Consider the following 13,596-nt stretch of genomic DNA (forward strand, 5'->3'; position numbering starts at 1 on the left):
AGTCGGAAGACTATCCATATGTAATTCAAGTTGTAATCCTATGATTGCCCGTTCTGCGGCGAATTCTGGGAGTCAACTGGGAAGGAAACCATTTTGTACCAAACTGATGTGCACTAAATGGAGACCCTACCGCGCAAGTGTTACGTAACTTGCTGTTGCTTTCGATCATACTCCGAAGTGATGTGCATTTGCAGTCCAGAGGTGAGTTGACTATCACTTTTTATGATGGTTTGCCAATTTCTTGTGGTCATAAAGGCCACGTCTGAATATTTTTTTCTTCCACTGCCCTCTCATTCCAATATTTAATCCAGTAATAGTGTTATATTCTCCGCGCATCAACTGTGAATGACGAATCAGGCTGCGACAGTTGATACAAATCGAGTACGGTGCGTCTTGAGTTATATCATTTCCGTACTTATCGTTTAATGACATCCTTTGATATGAATAGCTGGTAACCGAGGTGGAGGGCCAAAAGATACATTGATGAGGAGGTGGCACATGTTTAGGAAACGGAGGAGCAGGGGCATTGAAAGCTGTGCTTGGAAGGGGTTGTATAGATGAGTTCTCTGTTTGCTTCGTTTGGACACCCCTTATTTTACATTCCAATACAAGCTCACCTCATTGAATGACATCGGAGGTGTTGCCATGTTCAGGCCTGCAAAGCAGAGACCGCTGATGCCCATCAAAAGCCATTGAGATCATAGCAAGCTTTTTCCAAGGTCACACACACTGAGGTCGTCGTTGGACAAAGTCGTACATTGAATTTCATTTTATTTAGCGTAGAGGGGTGTGCCTTGACAGCCGCTGTGTGGTCGTGGTGAGTCATTGTACAATCAAGTACCCTGGGATATAGACGCTGATGAGGCTCGTCGATCAGGTTTTAGGACACCAACCGGTACAGTTTGAAGAGCACAGCTTGAAGAGCAATAAGTCAGGCTTTATACGGTAGTGACAGCGCCCAAGCCATGTGCTCTCAGCGCTATCTCAATTTAGAGATAGCATTGTATCTCCACCAGATATCAATCATAAATTGTCAATCACGATGTATTCGGCTGTGCAAACTGATACCTGCCACCACCGCAGCTCAACTAGTATGTCTCTGCCTGTGCTAACTGATGTTTGTCACCACTGCACTAACACCACGTTGCAAATTAAAGATTCTACACTGACCATTTTTAGCATCCCTCTGAGACAAAAATCCAAGGACCTATGCAAGGTTGTGCATGCATGTTCAGATTCTTCAATCTCTTGCGGTGTTGAAGTATTCCGCCCTCGCAACTGCTTGGCGACCAACATCTATGCTGAACACCTGGATTGAGTTCATCTTTCTTGATGTAAAAATACTTCCTTCGAGCTAATCCATGTAGGAACGGATCTTATTTCGGTATTTCAAGCACAAAACCAAGGTATATCTAGCACGAATACCACTGTCGTACGTCCACAAAGTTCGCCTCACCCACACCCGTTCTCTACCAATATGACCATAGTCTCAGATGATCCTATTTGGTGGCCGACAATCAATGCAAGTCGTTTTTTCAGCTATTTTATAGGTTCGTAGAGACGGTCGGATATCGAAGCTGCCTCAATTTAACCTCGGCTGCGGTTCCATAGTTGCCGCCTTTGTTGGGGTGACATATGATTGGGGTGAGCATGATAATATCAACAGATTACTGGTATCTTACAAGTATCTTCAGCACTTACATTCGGACAAGAGGTATGCTATTGTTATGACTAACAGGGCAGTCATCTTGCTAAGAATCCTGTTATAGGTCGAATTGTTCTGGGTGAGTAGAATTTCATGTCAGAGGACAAGTATGAAAATAAAACTCTTTACAGAAGCAACGCTGGTCGCTTATGACGGTTCTGTATCTTGGTGTATGTAGCTTGTTTCTTGTAGTTGCAATGTTGTGCTGACTTGAAAGCATCCTAGGTGCGCTACCTTGGCATATGTTTTGTTGCGTATGTTCGGAAGGCTAAACATTCGGTATTGTGCTGATCGTCTATCTCTCATAATCAGCCTGGACATGTTGAGTATGTCTTCTTATTGCATCCACTGTCTTCGCTTCTGACCAACGGCATACAGGTAATGTCGTGACCGTCTCGCTGACCGATATGGTGAGTGCTCTGTGCAGATACCTGCTATTCCCTTCCAATAACCATGGTCCCCTGTAGGAGTGCGTGTATTTCTTTGCTGACTTCTTGGCTCACTAATGACTGCAAAAAATACTGTCATAGATGTGAGTCCCTTTGCAGTGTGAGCGACATGAGATTGCTCATTGACTGTATTTGTCAGGCTGGATTATGCATATCATACAGAGTTGGATGACTTCTTTAGCATTTGCGATGCTGTGGGGTGAGCTTAGCACTTGCGAGACCTCAGTGGCATTGACTTGACTGAAACATCCTGCAAGTCATCATGATCACTCGGTTATATGCCATGTATCAACGATCCAGAAAAATCCTGATATTTCTTATTGTCTCGTGCCTGGGTGTCAACATTTTCGATGGAATGGTCGTCGTACTGTCAACGATGAATGGTTCAGGAGGTACGCTTGATTGTAGATGAAAGTAAACGTGCATGGTGCTCAATGATAAATACCAGAAGAACTCATTTTCTCCGGCACTTATCAATGCTCAATTCAAGTTGCATCTACGGGAGATCTCACACGTTTGAATTCCGTTAATTGGATACTAAGAACTGTGTGGGAGGTCCTCACACTGTGTCTCGCAATCTGGATTACAGTAAAACAGTTCCGTGAACTGCGACAACAGTTGCCACTGGCAGGAGGGATTATTGGGGACTGTTTCATGGTGTTGATGAAAACTCACGTGCTTTACTTTGCGAGGTAAGCTCATATTGTGATTATTGTTCCCTTCTTTCGCTGAGGGATCTGACATGCTAGTTTTGTAACTGTCTCCTGCCTCACGCTCATTTCTGATTTTTCGCCAACACCGGTATGTCAATCGTTCACTGATCTCTGCATATGCCTATGTTTCATCATTTCTATAGGACATGAATTCCCTAGAAACTCAGACTTTTGATGGATCGCTTCGGATTTTGATGTTCGTGCAGATGTTCGTACTAGGACCACGTCTGATCCTTGACATTCGAGAATATAACGCGAGGCTCGTAGTTGACTCCGACGCAGCAACCACCATGACCTCGATCGCTTTCCAGGAGCGTATGCATATATCGATATGTGATCCTCATTGAAGTTAACGGTTGCCTGGTGCTCTGCAAGGAGCAAGGAAATTCTCTTTTATTGATTCTCATTTTCGTGATGTCATTGATGAAGCTTGAAGTTTATTTGATGTTCCGAACTATATTTAACAAAGAGACATAGGCCGGACAATGTTTTCATCGTAGTATTTATTTAAGCAATCTGCTATAGGTCTTGACAATGGTTAAACCAACATCCCGGATATCTCTACTAACACTAGCTGTACACCCAGTCGAGCGACAGTGCACTCCTTCAGTTCCTCAGCAATTTGTCCTCGATTCACCTTCTTGCCGCATCCCACCCTTGTCTGACTCATGCCAACCAGCTTACAGAAGATTGAGCCAAGATAATTACGAAGTGTTCCTGCATGGGTAGTTTGATGATGCAAGGCATACTGCTATGAAGCGTTGTGGTATGAAGGCTATGAATATATAGCTGAGACCCAGTGCCTTTGCGGAGTCAGGAGAATTTTGGAGGAAAGTACAGGGTAATAACGTCTGGAAATCACACACCAGATAAGAAATGTCTTGTTAACGTGGTTCAAACCGACGACGACGAAATGAGGAATAGCCATGTGGGCACCAGCACCAGCGATAGCGCAGGAGTCGAGCATCTAGTGCTTGATGCCAGGTTGTGGGCTTGATAGCGAATTCGAGATAGTAGGGAGAAGTGAAGCTCTCGATATAGCTGGTGGCCGAGACCGCCTCCGGGAGTCCGGGATGGATGCGATTACACGGATGCGGCCAAGATATCTTCAAAATGACAATGTTCCAGGTGGTAGTTTCGGTGTTCACTGATCTTTGAAGTGCGCTGTACATGCATTGCTGCAATTTATGTATCATAAGAACAAATGTGCATGATGATGGGAGGGACTCCGGGGCGGGCTGAAGATTTTGACTAGTGCATTATATCTCACGTGACATGCTTTCGGTTAAGTCGATTCTTTTTGATTTTTACGGTTTAGAACAGTTAGAACTCTATAAATTTGAGTTGCATGATGCGCACAAAGTGCCAGTGCATGTTAGGAGCACTTATTTATTTATTTTAGCTCCAAGGCAAGTTGAACAAGCTGTGCGTAGCCATGGCCCAATGCCGTCGCTACCCGAGAAGTGGTTAGATTGTCTCAAGAACATAAAGGCCATTACTATATTTTCGCATTTCCTCACTCACAGACTCGAGTCCCCAGAGGAAGGAAGCGAGCCAAAAGACGCTGCTGCTGATCATTTTGGAACAATTAGGGAATCAATTTGCCATCAACTACTACACAAGAGGTGTCAGAACAAATATCGGGCTTCCTGTGGTGCGTTCGACTTTGTTTTTTTTTCCAGTGCCCTACTCTCATGAATCTATCATCCTAGTACACCCGCTGAAAAGGGATGTCCACCATCTACAGCTGCACCACCGATCTGTGCACAACCTGTCCTCTCAGATCCGCTCACCCTGTTGCTTATCTTGGGTGTCGTTATAGTAACTGGCCCACGTGAAATATAGACGGCGTTCTGATCCAATCAAGCTACGGTACGAGTCAACGGAAGAAGAACTTGACTCTTATTGGTATCAACTACATGATGGATTTAGTATTCAATAGAATAAGCGTTGAGGGTGCGCGTCAATAGCTGTATGGCACAGTGAGTTATCCCCTCAATTCCTTCATATCTCTGACTTTGTGATTGTGTGCCAACAGAATGTATCCGCCTTCAACTATCGTGCATCCGATGCTTCTAAGCATTATTTTTCTCGTGTCCTCTCCCGACGCTCTCTTGATCTAGGGTGATGTTGTATATTCATACATCAATCAAGGAATCTCACTCAGGACTTACCTGGCAAAACCCGATGTATCTAACCACCGCACCAACTCCACAATACAAATCAAACATTCTGCGCTCAGCATTTTTGGCATCCTGATGACACGATAGCCTAATTTCCGAGGCAAAGTCGAGAAGGTACACAGGAGGCGACAGGTCGTCTGAGGATGAGATGATAGGTGCTCCCAGGGAGGTATCGGTACTAGTTCGGGTAGGCGGGTGTTTGTTTCTTCATGTCAATTTCCCCTATTTTGACGACTGACTTTCTTGTCTTGCCTCGTGCCGACGCAATGTGCATTCATTGAGTGACATTGGATGAGCTGTTATGCTCCCCGTTGCTGTATTGTGAAGGCAGTGGAGATAACATGCTTTTCGATATCGCACCATGATCAGTACGTCTTATATAAATGAAGCATCACTTGGTTGCGCTGATGGACTTGTGCACATGTAGCACAAACATCTCGAGAATGAAATCGGAAACAATGCGACAAGATCACAAATAGTTCTTGATGTTCAATCTTTTGCGGTATCCAAGTATTCAGCCTGTGCAACTGCTTCACGACCAACATCTATGTTAAGCCCGGATCTTCATGTCAAAATACTTGCTTGGAGCGACCAATACAGGAAGGGATATCTTCCCTCGATCTCGTTTCGGGGATCTAAGCACATGGTTGTGGTATATCTAACACGAATGCTATCGACATACGTCTATCAGGTTCCCCTCTTATCCACACCCATTCTCTACCAATATGACCATAGTTATAAATGATCCCACTTGGTGGCCGATCATCAATATATACCGTATTTCCAGCTATTTTACAGGTTTGTGGTGAACAGTCAGATGTGGAAGCTGACGTATCAATCTCACATGGGTGTCGCAGTTGCCGCCTTTGTTGGGTTGACGTATGATTGGGGTGAGCGTGATAATATTGAAGGACTGCTGGCATCTTACAAGCATTTTCAGCACTTACATTTGGACAAGAGGTATGTGAGTGCTATGGCCGGGGCGGCCATCTCACTGATAATCCTTCTATAGATTGAACTCATCTGGGTGAGTAGAGTCTCGTGTTAGAGGAACGGACATGAAAGTCCACTGAATTACAGAGGCAACGCTGGTCCCTAATGACAGTATTGTATCTCGGTGTATGTTGCTTGTTTGTCACGGTTGCCATGTTGTGCTGACTTGAAAGTATGCTAGGTGCGCTACCTTGGAATGTTATACGTTACGTATGTTCGGAACGCTAAACAATCGGTGTTTTGCTAATCGTCTATCTCTCATAATTAGCCTGGATATGCTTGGTATGTCTCCTTATTACATTCACTGTCTTTGCTTCTTCTGACCGACGGCATACAGACGATGCCCCAATCATCTCGCTGACAGATACGGTAAGTCTTCTGCACAGATGCTACCGTTACCCTCAATTAACCGTGGTGTCCTATAGCAGTGGGTGTATTTGTTTGCTAACTTCCTGATTCACTAATGACTGCCACGCTATACTTCCACAGATGTAAGTCTGTTCAAAGTGTATGTTATCAGAGGTCTGTCGCTGACTGTGTTCGTTAGGCTTTATTATATTCGTTGTACGGAACTGGACGGGTGTTCTGGTAATTGCGATGCTGTGGGGTGAGCTTGTAACTTGCGAGACCTCAGTGATATCGACTTGACTGAAACATGCTGCAAGTCATCCTCATCACTCGGTTATATGCCATGTATCAACGATCCAGAAAGATCCTGATATTTCTTGTTGTCACCTTCCTGGCTGTCAACATTTTCTGTGGAATGGCAGCCGTAATGACAGTGATGCATTCTTCAGGGGGTACGCTTAATTGTGGATCAAAACAAATGTGCATATGGCTTAATGATGACTATTAGAGGAACTCATTCTCTCCGGCACTCATCAGTGCGGGATTTCCTCTATGGGCGATATCGTCCTTGTGACTTCTGTTACTTGGATACTCAGCACTGTGTGGGAGGTCCTTGCACTGTGTCTCGCAGTCTGGATTGCGGTCAAACACTTCCGTGAACTGCGGCAACATCCAGCAGGAGGAATTATCGGGGACTGTTTCACAGTGTTGATGAAAACTCACGTGGTTTACTTTGTGAGGTAAAGTCGTATTGTGATTGTTGTTTTCTTTTTTCCGCTGATGAATCGGACGTGGTAGTTTTATTGCTGTGTCTTGCTTCCATCTCATACTTCAGTTCACTCCAACGTTCTTATCGGTATGCCAATCTCTCGTTCACCTATGCACGCTGCCACATTTTATCGTTTCTCCAGAACGATACCCTGGTCGCTCTGATTATTTCTGGGTTTCTTCAGATTTTAGAGGTCGTGCAGATGTTTGTGCTGGGACCACGCCTGATCCTTAGCATTCGAGAGTATAGCGCTAGGCTCGTAGTTGGCTCCGACGCAGCAACTGCTATGACCTCGATTGCTTTCCAGGAGCGCGTGCATATATCAACTGGCAGTAGTCTGTGAGATTAACGATTGTCTAGCTCTCTGCCAGGCATAGCGGGATTTACTTCTACTTGTTCCCACTTGGCGTTACGAAGCAGATTTGAAGGAGGCATAGGTCGGGAGAGTTTTCATCGTAGTATTTAGTTCAGTGAAATATTTACTATACGTGACAATGTTTTATTCTGGATATCTCTACTGGCACCCTGCCTACCCACACTTGCACCAACCACTGACCTCTCTTTTTGCTGTGACGGCAATCATTCCTATGATTGCTTGAGCAAATGGGCGTGCAAGAGCCAGGTCGAACGACAGTGCACTGCTTCAGTTGCTCAGCATTTAGTCCTTCTCACCTCATTCGACGTCCTGCCCTTGTCTTCTCACCCGACTCATGCCAATTTGCTTCAAAAAATTCACTCAAAATAATCACAAGGTACGCGAAGTATGCGCAGCTTGACGATGCGAAGCATACTTGATGAGTTTTGATAAGGTCGAGATTGATTCATGCACATGGAGGAGCTTGCCTTTTCGACGCGGTGGAAATACGGATATGAATATGAACATTACTACTGGGGGATACATGTGCCCTATTATTAAGCATCGCACATCAGGTTGGTGGGTGCGTCGGGATTATCAACTGGTTGGAAGGAAAGACTTGGCTTCGAGTGTGACATATTGTGTGACATCCATTCTTGATTTGATCTTGCTCTCGGCCAGAACGCCGCGCAGAGGATATGGAAAAGATTGTGATCGGACGATTTTTTTCAATGTCTATTTGCCGAATGCATATCGATGATCCATGCAATCGATGCCGCTCTCAACATACTATTCTATTTCGATCCACAGCCCTGCCACTCCCATTTCGATAAAGTCCGAGAGGCCAAATTTTCTGTAGCACGTGCTTTCAAATCACAGTGGCACTACCCTCACCACATTGTTTGATAGAACAGCCCAATCACCCGGGCCTGGCCAGAAGATTCTGAGATAACGGATTGCGCATGAGACGACGACCAATTCCTGGATGAGAATTTGGGCAAGCGGCGCATGGGATTTGAAGCCTTGAGCATTTGAACATCGAATTTGACGTTGTTGGCAGCTCGGAAAGATGTGAGTTGACTGTTATTTTGTGGTATTTTCTTCATTTCTTCAATTCTGATGACGTTCCAACGGGCAGTGATGCTAATCGAGAACACCATCATTGATGTTTCATGGCATGAGCCTTGTTCAACTTCAAGACTTCCTGTGGTCGTAAGGGCAACGCCAAGCCCGAAGTATTCTTTTCTCCCTCTCATTTCTGTTTGTATTCTAGGTATAGTATTATAAATCGTGGACAGCTCTTCGATGATTCTCGGACATTCTGCACGTGTGACTTTTATGCAGGTCCACAATCAAGATCTACTCTGCTTCAATCCAGCGAGCTGAGTTACAAGTGTTAGACCTGTGGTACCTATATCTAAAACGAACTCCATCATCGTATATCCACCAAGTTCAAACATTCACCTCTGACCCACACCCATTCTCTATTGATATGACCATAGTCTCAGATGATCCCACTTGGTGGCCGCTCATAAATTCATATCGTGTTTTCAGCTATTTTATAGGTTCGTGGAGAGCAGTCGGATGTCGAAGTGGATGTCTCAGTCTAATCTTGGCTGCCGCCGTTTCGCAGTTGCTTCCTTTGTTGGGGTTATGTATGATTGGGGTAAGCATGATAATAATAAAGGACCGCTGATATCCTACACTTATTTTCAGCACTTACATTCGGACAAGAGGTATGCTGATGCTATGGCTGGAGTAGCCATCTCGCTAACAATGGTTTTGTACTAGGTTGAATTGATCTGGGTGAGTAGAGCCCTATGCCAGAGGAACACGATGCAAAAATAACACATACTTACAGAGACAACATTGGTCTCTTATGACAGTGATGTATCTCAGTGTATGTAGCTTGTTTGTCGTCATGTTGTGCTGACTTGAAAGTATGCTAGGCGCGCTACCTTGGGATCTTATCCACTGCGTATGTTAGGAAGGCCAAGCAGTTGGTGTTGTGCTGATCGTCTATTTTTCATAATTAGCCTGTACATGCTGAGTATGTTTCCTCAGTACATTCACTGCTTTCGCTTCTTCTGACCAACAACATACAGTCAGTGTTCCGACCATCTCGCTAACAGATGCAGTGAGTCTTCTGCACAGATACCTGCTACTATTAATCCCAAATTAACTGTGGCTCCCTGTAGAAGTGAGTGTGGCTCTTCGCTGACTTCTTGGCTCACTAATGACTGCAAAACATACGGTCACAGATGTAAGTCCATTTGGAGTGTATGCTACCTGAGGTTCGTCACTGACTACTACATCAGGCTGGATTATGTATATCGTACAGAGTTGGACGACTACTTTGTTATTTGCGATGTTGTGGGGTGAGCTTGGCACTTGCGAGACCTCAGTGACATTGACTTGACTGAAACATCCTGCAAGTCATCATGATCGTTCGGTTATATGCCATGTATCAACGATCCAGAAATATCCTGATATTTCTTGTTGTCTCCTTCCTGGGTGTCGTCATTTTCGACGGAATGGCCGCCATACTGTTAACGGTACATGGTTCAGGGGGTACGCTTATTGTGGATGAAAATGAACGTGCATGGTGCTCAATGATGAATACCAGAGGAACTCGTTTTCTCCGGCACTTATCAGTGCCTGATTAGCTCTGGGGAAGATATCCTAATACTTCTAGATTCCATTACTTGGATGCTCTCCATTGTGTGGGAGGTCCTTGCGCTGTGTCTCGCAGTTTGGATTGCGGTTAAACACTGCCGTGAACTGCGACAACATTCGGCAAGAGGGATTATCGGGGACTGTTTCACAGTGTTGATGAAAACTCATGTGGTTTACTTTGTGAGGTAAGCTCATATTGCGATTATGGTTCCCTTCTTCACTGAGAAACCGGGCATGCCAGTTTCGTTGCTGTTTCTTGCTTGCAGCTCATTACCAATTTCTCTCCGATAATCTTAGCGGTATGTCAATCTTTCCTTTACCTCTACATGCGATCATGGTTCATCGTTCCTATAGGACCAAAATTCCCTAGCGACTCAGACTTTTGATGGCTTGATTCAGATTTTGACAGTCGTGCAGTCGTTTGTGCTGGGACCACGCCTGATCCTTGGCGTCCGAGAGTATCACGCTAAGCTTGTGGCTGACTCCGACGAAGCATCTGCTATGACCTCAATCGCTTTCCAGGAGCGCGTGAATATACCCACTGGCAGTGGTGTATAACACACGAGATGTTGATGGATGTCTGGTGCTCTGTAGGAAGCAGGAAAATCTGTGTTTTGTCTTCGTTCCAAGCCTCATCATGCATAGTACTTGTATAGTTAAGTATTTGGTGTCCCGATACAGATTTTGGATAGGGTCTGGGCAATATTTTCGTCGTAGTATTTACATATTCAAATCATTTGCTGCTGTGCGAGCGAAGGATCCAAAGCAGTCTACTGACAGTCTGAGATGTTCATAGGCGATACCGCCTGAACGTTGGCTGCAAGTTTCAAATCGCTCTTACTTCTCATTCCCGAGGGAAACTCACGACTTCCCTCTTATTGTGTGTGCCGGCTGATTTGTTCAATTGAGTGGGCGGAATCCGATTCTCGACAGACTCTGGAAGTTCGCAGGGACATTGAATTTGGACTCGGAAGCAAATTGGGTCATCATTACAAATTCCTTCTCTAACCACTGGCCAGCGCAAATCGTTCTGTTCGCTATCTTGGCTCGGTCAAATATTGATATTAATATCTGGGTGTAGCATCACAGGAATGGGTTCTTTGATGAAAATATGCGCTATGCACAGCTGCGACGCGCCGGCGACCAATTCCAGGGCTACGATTTGGGCGCATGGGATGAAAAGAACTGCGGCGACCAATCCCCGGACCCCAGGGCGACGATTTGGGCCCAATGAGGAATGCAATGCATGGGATAGGTATACTTGAAGGGATTGTACAGGTGTATAATTTGTCACAGCTTCGTTCGGACCTCCCTTATTCTACATTCCAACAAAAGCCGACCTTTTTGAACGACCTGGAGGTGCTGTTACGTTCGGGCCTGCAAAGCGGAGACTACTGTCAGATACCCATCGAAAGTCATTGAGATTTTTGAAGGTCACATCACACCTAGGCCGTTGTTAGACCAAGTTCTACATCGGGTTTCATTTAATCTAGCGTAGAGGGGTGGTCGGGGTAAGTCATGATATAATTAAGAGCTCTGGGATATAGACACTGCTGAGGCTCGTCCATCAGGTTTTACAACACCACCTGGTACAGTTCATCCAATCACCCACACAACATTCTCTCCCAATATGACCATAGTCTCAAATGATTCCACTTGGTGGCCGTCCATCGATGCATATCGTTTTTCTAGTTACTTTTCAGGTTCATAGAAAATAGTCACATCTTGAAGCTCAACCTAACATTGGCTGCGGTTTCATAGTTGCCGCCTTTGTCGGAGTGACGTATGATTGGGGTGAGCATAATAATGTTAAAGGACTACTCATATCTTACAAGTATCTTCAGCCCTTACATTTGAACAAGAGGTATGTCAATGTCACGACCGGAGCAGCCATCTCGCTAATGGTCATTTTCTAGGTCGAATTGGTTTGGGTGAGTCACTAAAATCTCATGTCAGAGGACAAGTATGAAAATAGATTTAATTACAGAAGCAACGCTGGTCGCTTATGACAATTCTGTATCTCGGTGTATGTAACTTATTTGTGGTAGTTGCAATGTTGTGCTGACTTGAAAGCTCCCTAGGTGCGCTACCTTGGCATATGTTTTGCTGCGTATGTTCGGAAGTCTAAACAGTCGCTATTGCGCTAATTTTCTATGCCTCATGATCAGCCTGGACATGCTTGGTATGTTTCTTTATTACACTCACTATCTTTGCTTCTTCTGACCGACGGCATACAGATGATGCTCCGTCCATCTCGCTGACAGATACAGTGAGTCTGCACAGATGCCTGCTATTCTCCTTCAATTGACTGTGGTACTTTGTAGGGGTGGGTTTCTTTACTAACTTCTTGGTCCACTAATGACTGCTACGCTATAATGCCACAGATGTGAGTTTGTTTGGAGTGTGTGTTACTTGAGGCTGGTCACTGACTGAATCCGTCAGGTCTTGTTGTGTATATTGTACAAAGTTGGACGTGTGTCGTGGTATTTGCAATGATATGGGGTGAGCTTGGCACTTGCGAGATCTCAGTGATATTGGCTTGACTGAAACATGTCGCAAGTCGTCATGATCACTCGGTTATATGCCATGTATCAAGGATCCAGAAAGATCCTGATATTTCTCATTATCACCTTCCTGGTTGTCAACATTTTCGACGGAGTGGCCGCCATAATTGCAACCGCGCGTGTTTCAGGAGGTACGCTTAATTAGCAATGAAAACATACGTGCGTAGGGCTCAATGACGAATACTAGAGGAACTCATTCTCTCTGGCACTTATGAGTGCTCAATTGTCCATGCGGAAGATATCTCACTTCTGTCTTCCATTAGTTGGTTACTTGGAACTGGGTGGGAGGTCCTCGCACTGTGTCTCGCAGTTTGGATTGCGATAATACACTTCCGTGAACTGCGACGACATTCTGGAGGAGGGTTTATTATTAAGGACTATTTCATGGTGTTGATGAAAACTCATGTGCTTTACTTTGCAGCGTGAGCTCGTCTTGTCATTATTGTTTTCGTTTTTCCACTGAAGGGTCGGACGTGGTAGCTTTGTTACTGTCTCTCGCTTCGAGCTCACTAACGATTTCTCTCCAAAAGATCCAACAGTATGTCAAATTTTCACTTACCTTTGTATGCGACCATGATCCATAATTTCTATAGGTCCAAAATCCACTGAAATATTATTCGGGGCTTATTCAGATTTTTGGGGTCATGCCGATGCTTGTGTTGGCACCCCGCCTGATCCTTAGCGTTCGAGATCACCACGCTAAGCTTGTGGCCGATTCCCATGCAGCAAGTGATATGATCTCGATTGTTTTCCAGGAGCGCATGCATATATCGACAGGGAGTAGAGTATGATGCTCGGTGGCGTTAAGGGCTGTCTGGTGCTAAGAGCAGAGGAATTTTTA

General features: G+C 44.9%; 4 protein-coding genes across 4 annotated transcripts; all 4 read left to right on the plus strand.

Annotated features, from left to right (window-relative positions):
* The first annotated feature begins 1,436 nt into the window (after positions 1-1,436).
* On the plus strand, positions 1,437-3,222 carry EDB93DRAFT_703569 (uncharacterized protein). The gene is made up of 12 exons (XM_041457161.1): positions 1,437-1,550; positions 1,612-1,644; positions 1,695-1,714; positions 1,770-1,784; positions 1,837-1,875; positions 1,931-1,959; positions 2,018-2,031; positions 2,084-2,119; positions 2,294-2,353; positions 2,412-2,546; positions 2,603-2,846; positions 2,904-3,222. The coding sequence occupies exons 1-12, from the start codon at positions 1,478-1,480 to the stop codon at positions 3,040-3,042; spliced, it is 837 nt and encodes a 278-aa protein (XP_041304956.1). The 5' UTR covers positions 1,437-1,477; the 3' UTR covers positions 3,043-3,222.
* Positions 3,223-5,894: 2,672 nt separating this feature from the next.
* EDB93DRAFT_1253109 (uncharacterized protein) lies at positions 5,895-7,503 on the plus strand (the record flags this gene model as incomplete). The annotated part of the gene is made up of 10 exons (XM_041453397.1): positions 5,895-5,940; positions 5,991-6,010; positions 6,063-6,077; positions 6,131-6,169; positions 6,225-6,253; positions 6,312-6,325; positions 6,381-6,412; positions 6,929-7,131; positions 7,190-7,247; positions 7,303-7,503. 10 exons carry the CDS (start codon positions 5,895-5,897, stop codon positions 7,501-7,503), a joined length of 657 nt encoding a protein of 218 aa, XP_041304957.1.
* A 1,596-nt stretch (positions 7,504-9,099) lies between these two features.
* EDB93DRAFT_1253110 (uncharacterized protein) lies at positions 9,100-10,749 on the plus strand (the record flags this gene model as incomplete). Its single annotated transcript, XM_041453398.1, has 12 exons — positions 9,100-9,181; positions 9,232-9,251; positions 9,307-9,321; positions 9,377-9,415; positions 9,465-9,493; positions 9,552-9,565; positions 9,621-9,652; positions 9,857-9,893; positions 9,952-10,086; positions 10,142-10,376; positions 10,433-10,490; positions 10,546-10,749. The coding sequence occupies 12 exons, from the start codon at positions 9,100-9,102 to the stop codon at positions 10,747-10,749; spliced, it is 900 nt and encodes a 299-aa protein (XP_041304958.1).
* A 1,072-nt stretch (positions 10,750-11,821) lies between these two features.
* On the plus strand, positions 11,822-13,546 carry EDB93DRAFT_1106158 (uncharacterized protein; the record flags this gene model as incomplete). Its single annotated transcript, XM_041447584.1, has 14 exons — positions 11,822-11,894; positions 11,953-11,985; positions 12,027-12,055; positions 12,108-12,122; positions 12,273-12,301; positions 12,360-12,373; positions 12,429-12,460; positions 12,516-12,517; positions 12,576-12,577; positions 12,634-12,693; positions 12,752-12,886; positions 12,943-13,177; positions 13,221-13,293; positions 13,349-13,546. The coding sequence occupies 14 exons, from the start codon at positions 11,822-11,824 to the stop codon at positions 13,544-13,546; spliced, it is 930 nt and encodes a 309-aa protein (XP_041304959.1).
* Positions 13,547-13,596: the final 50 nt, after the last annotated feature.

This window comes from Suillus bovinus, assembly GCF_016758785.1.
Source record: "Suillus bovinus strain UH-Sbo-P2 chromosome Unknown EDB93scaffold_54, whole genome shotgun sequence".
In the NCBI taxonomy this organism is placed as follows: Eukaryota; Fungi; Basidiomycota; class Agaricomycetes; order Boletales; family Suillaceae; genus Suillus; species Suillus bovinus.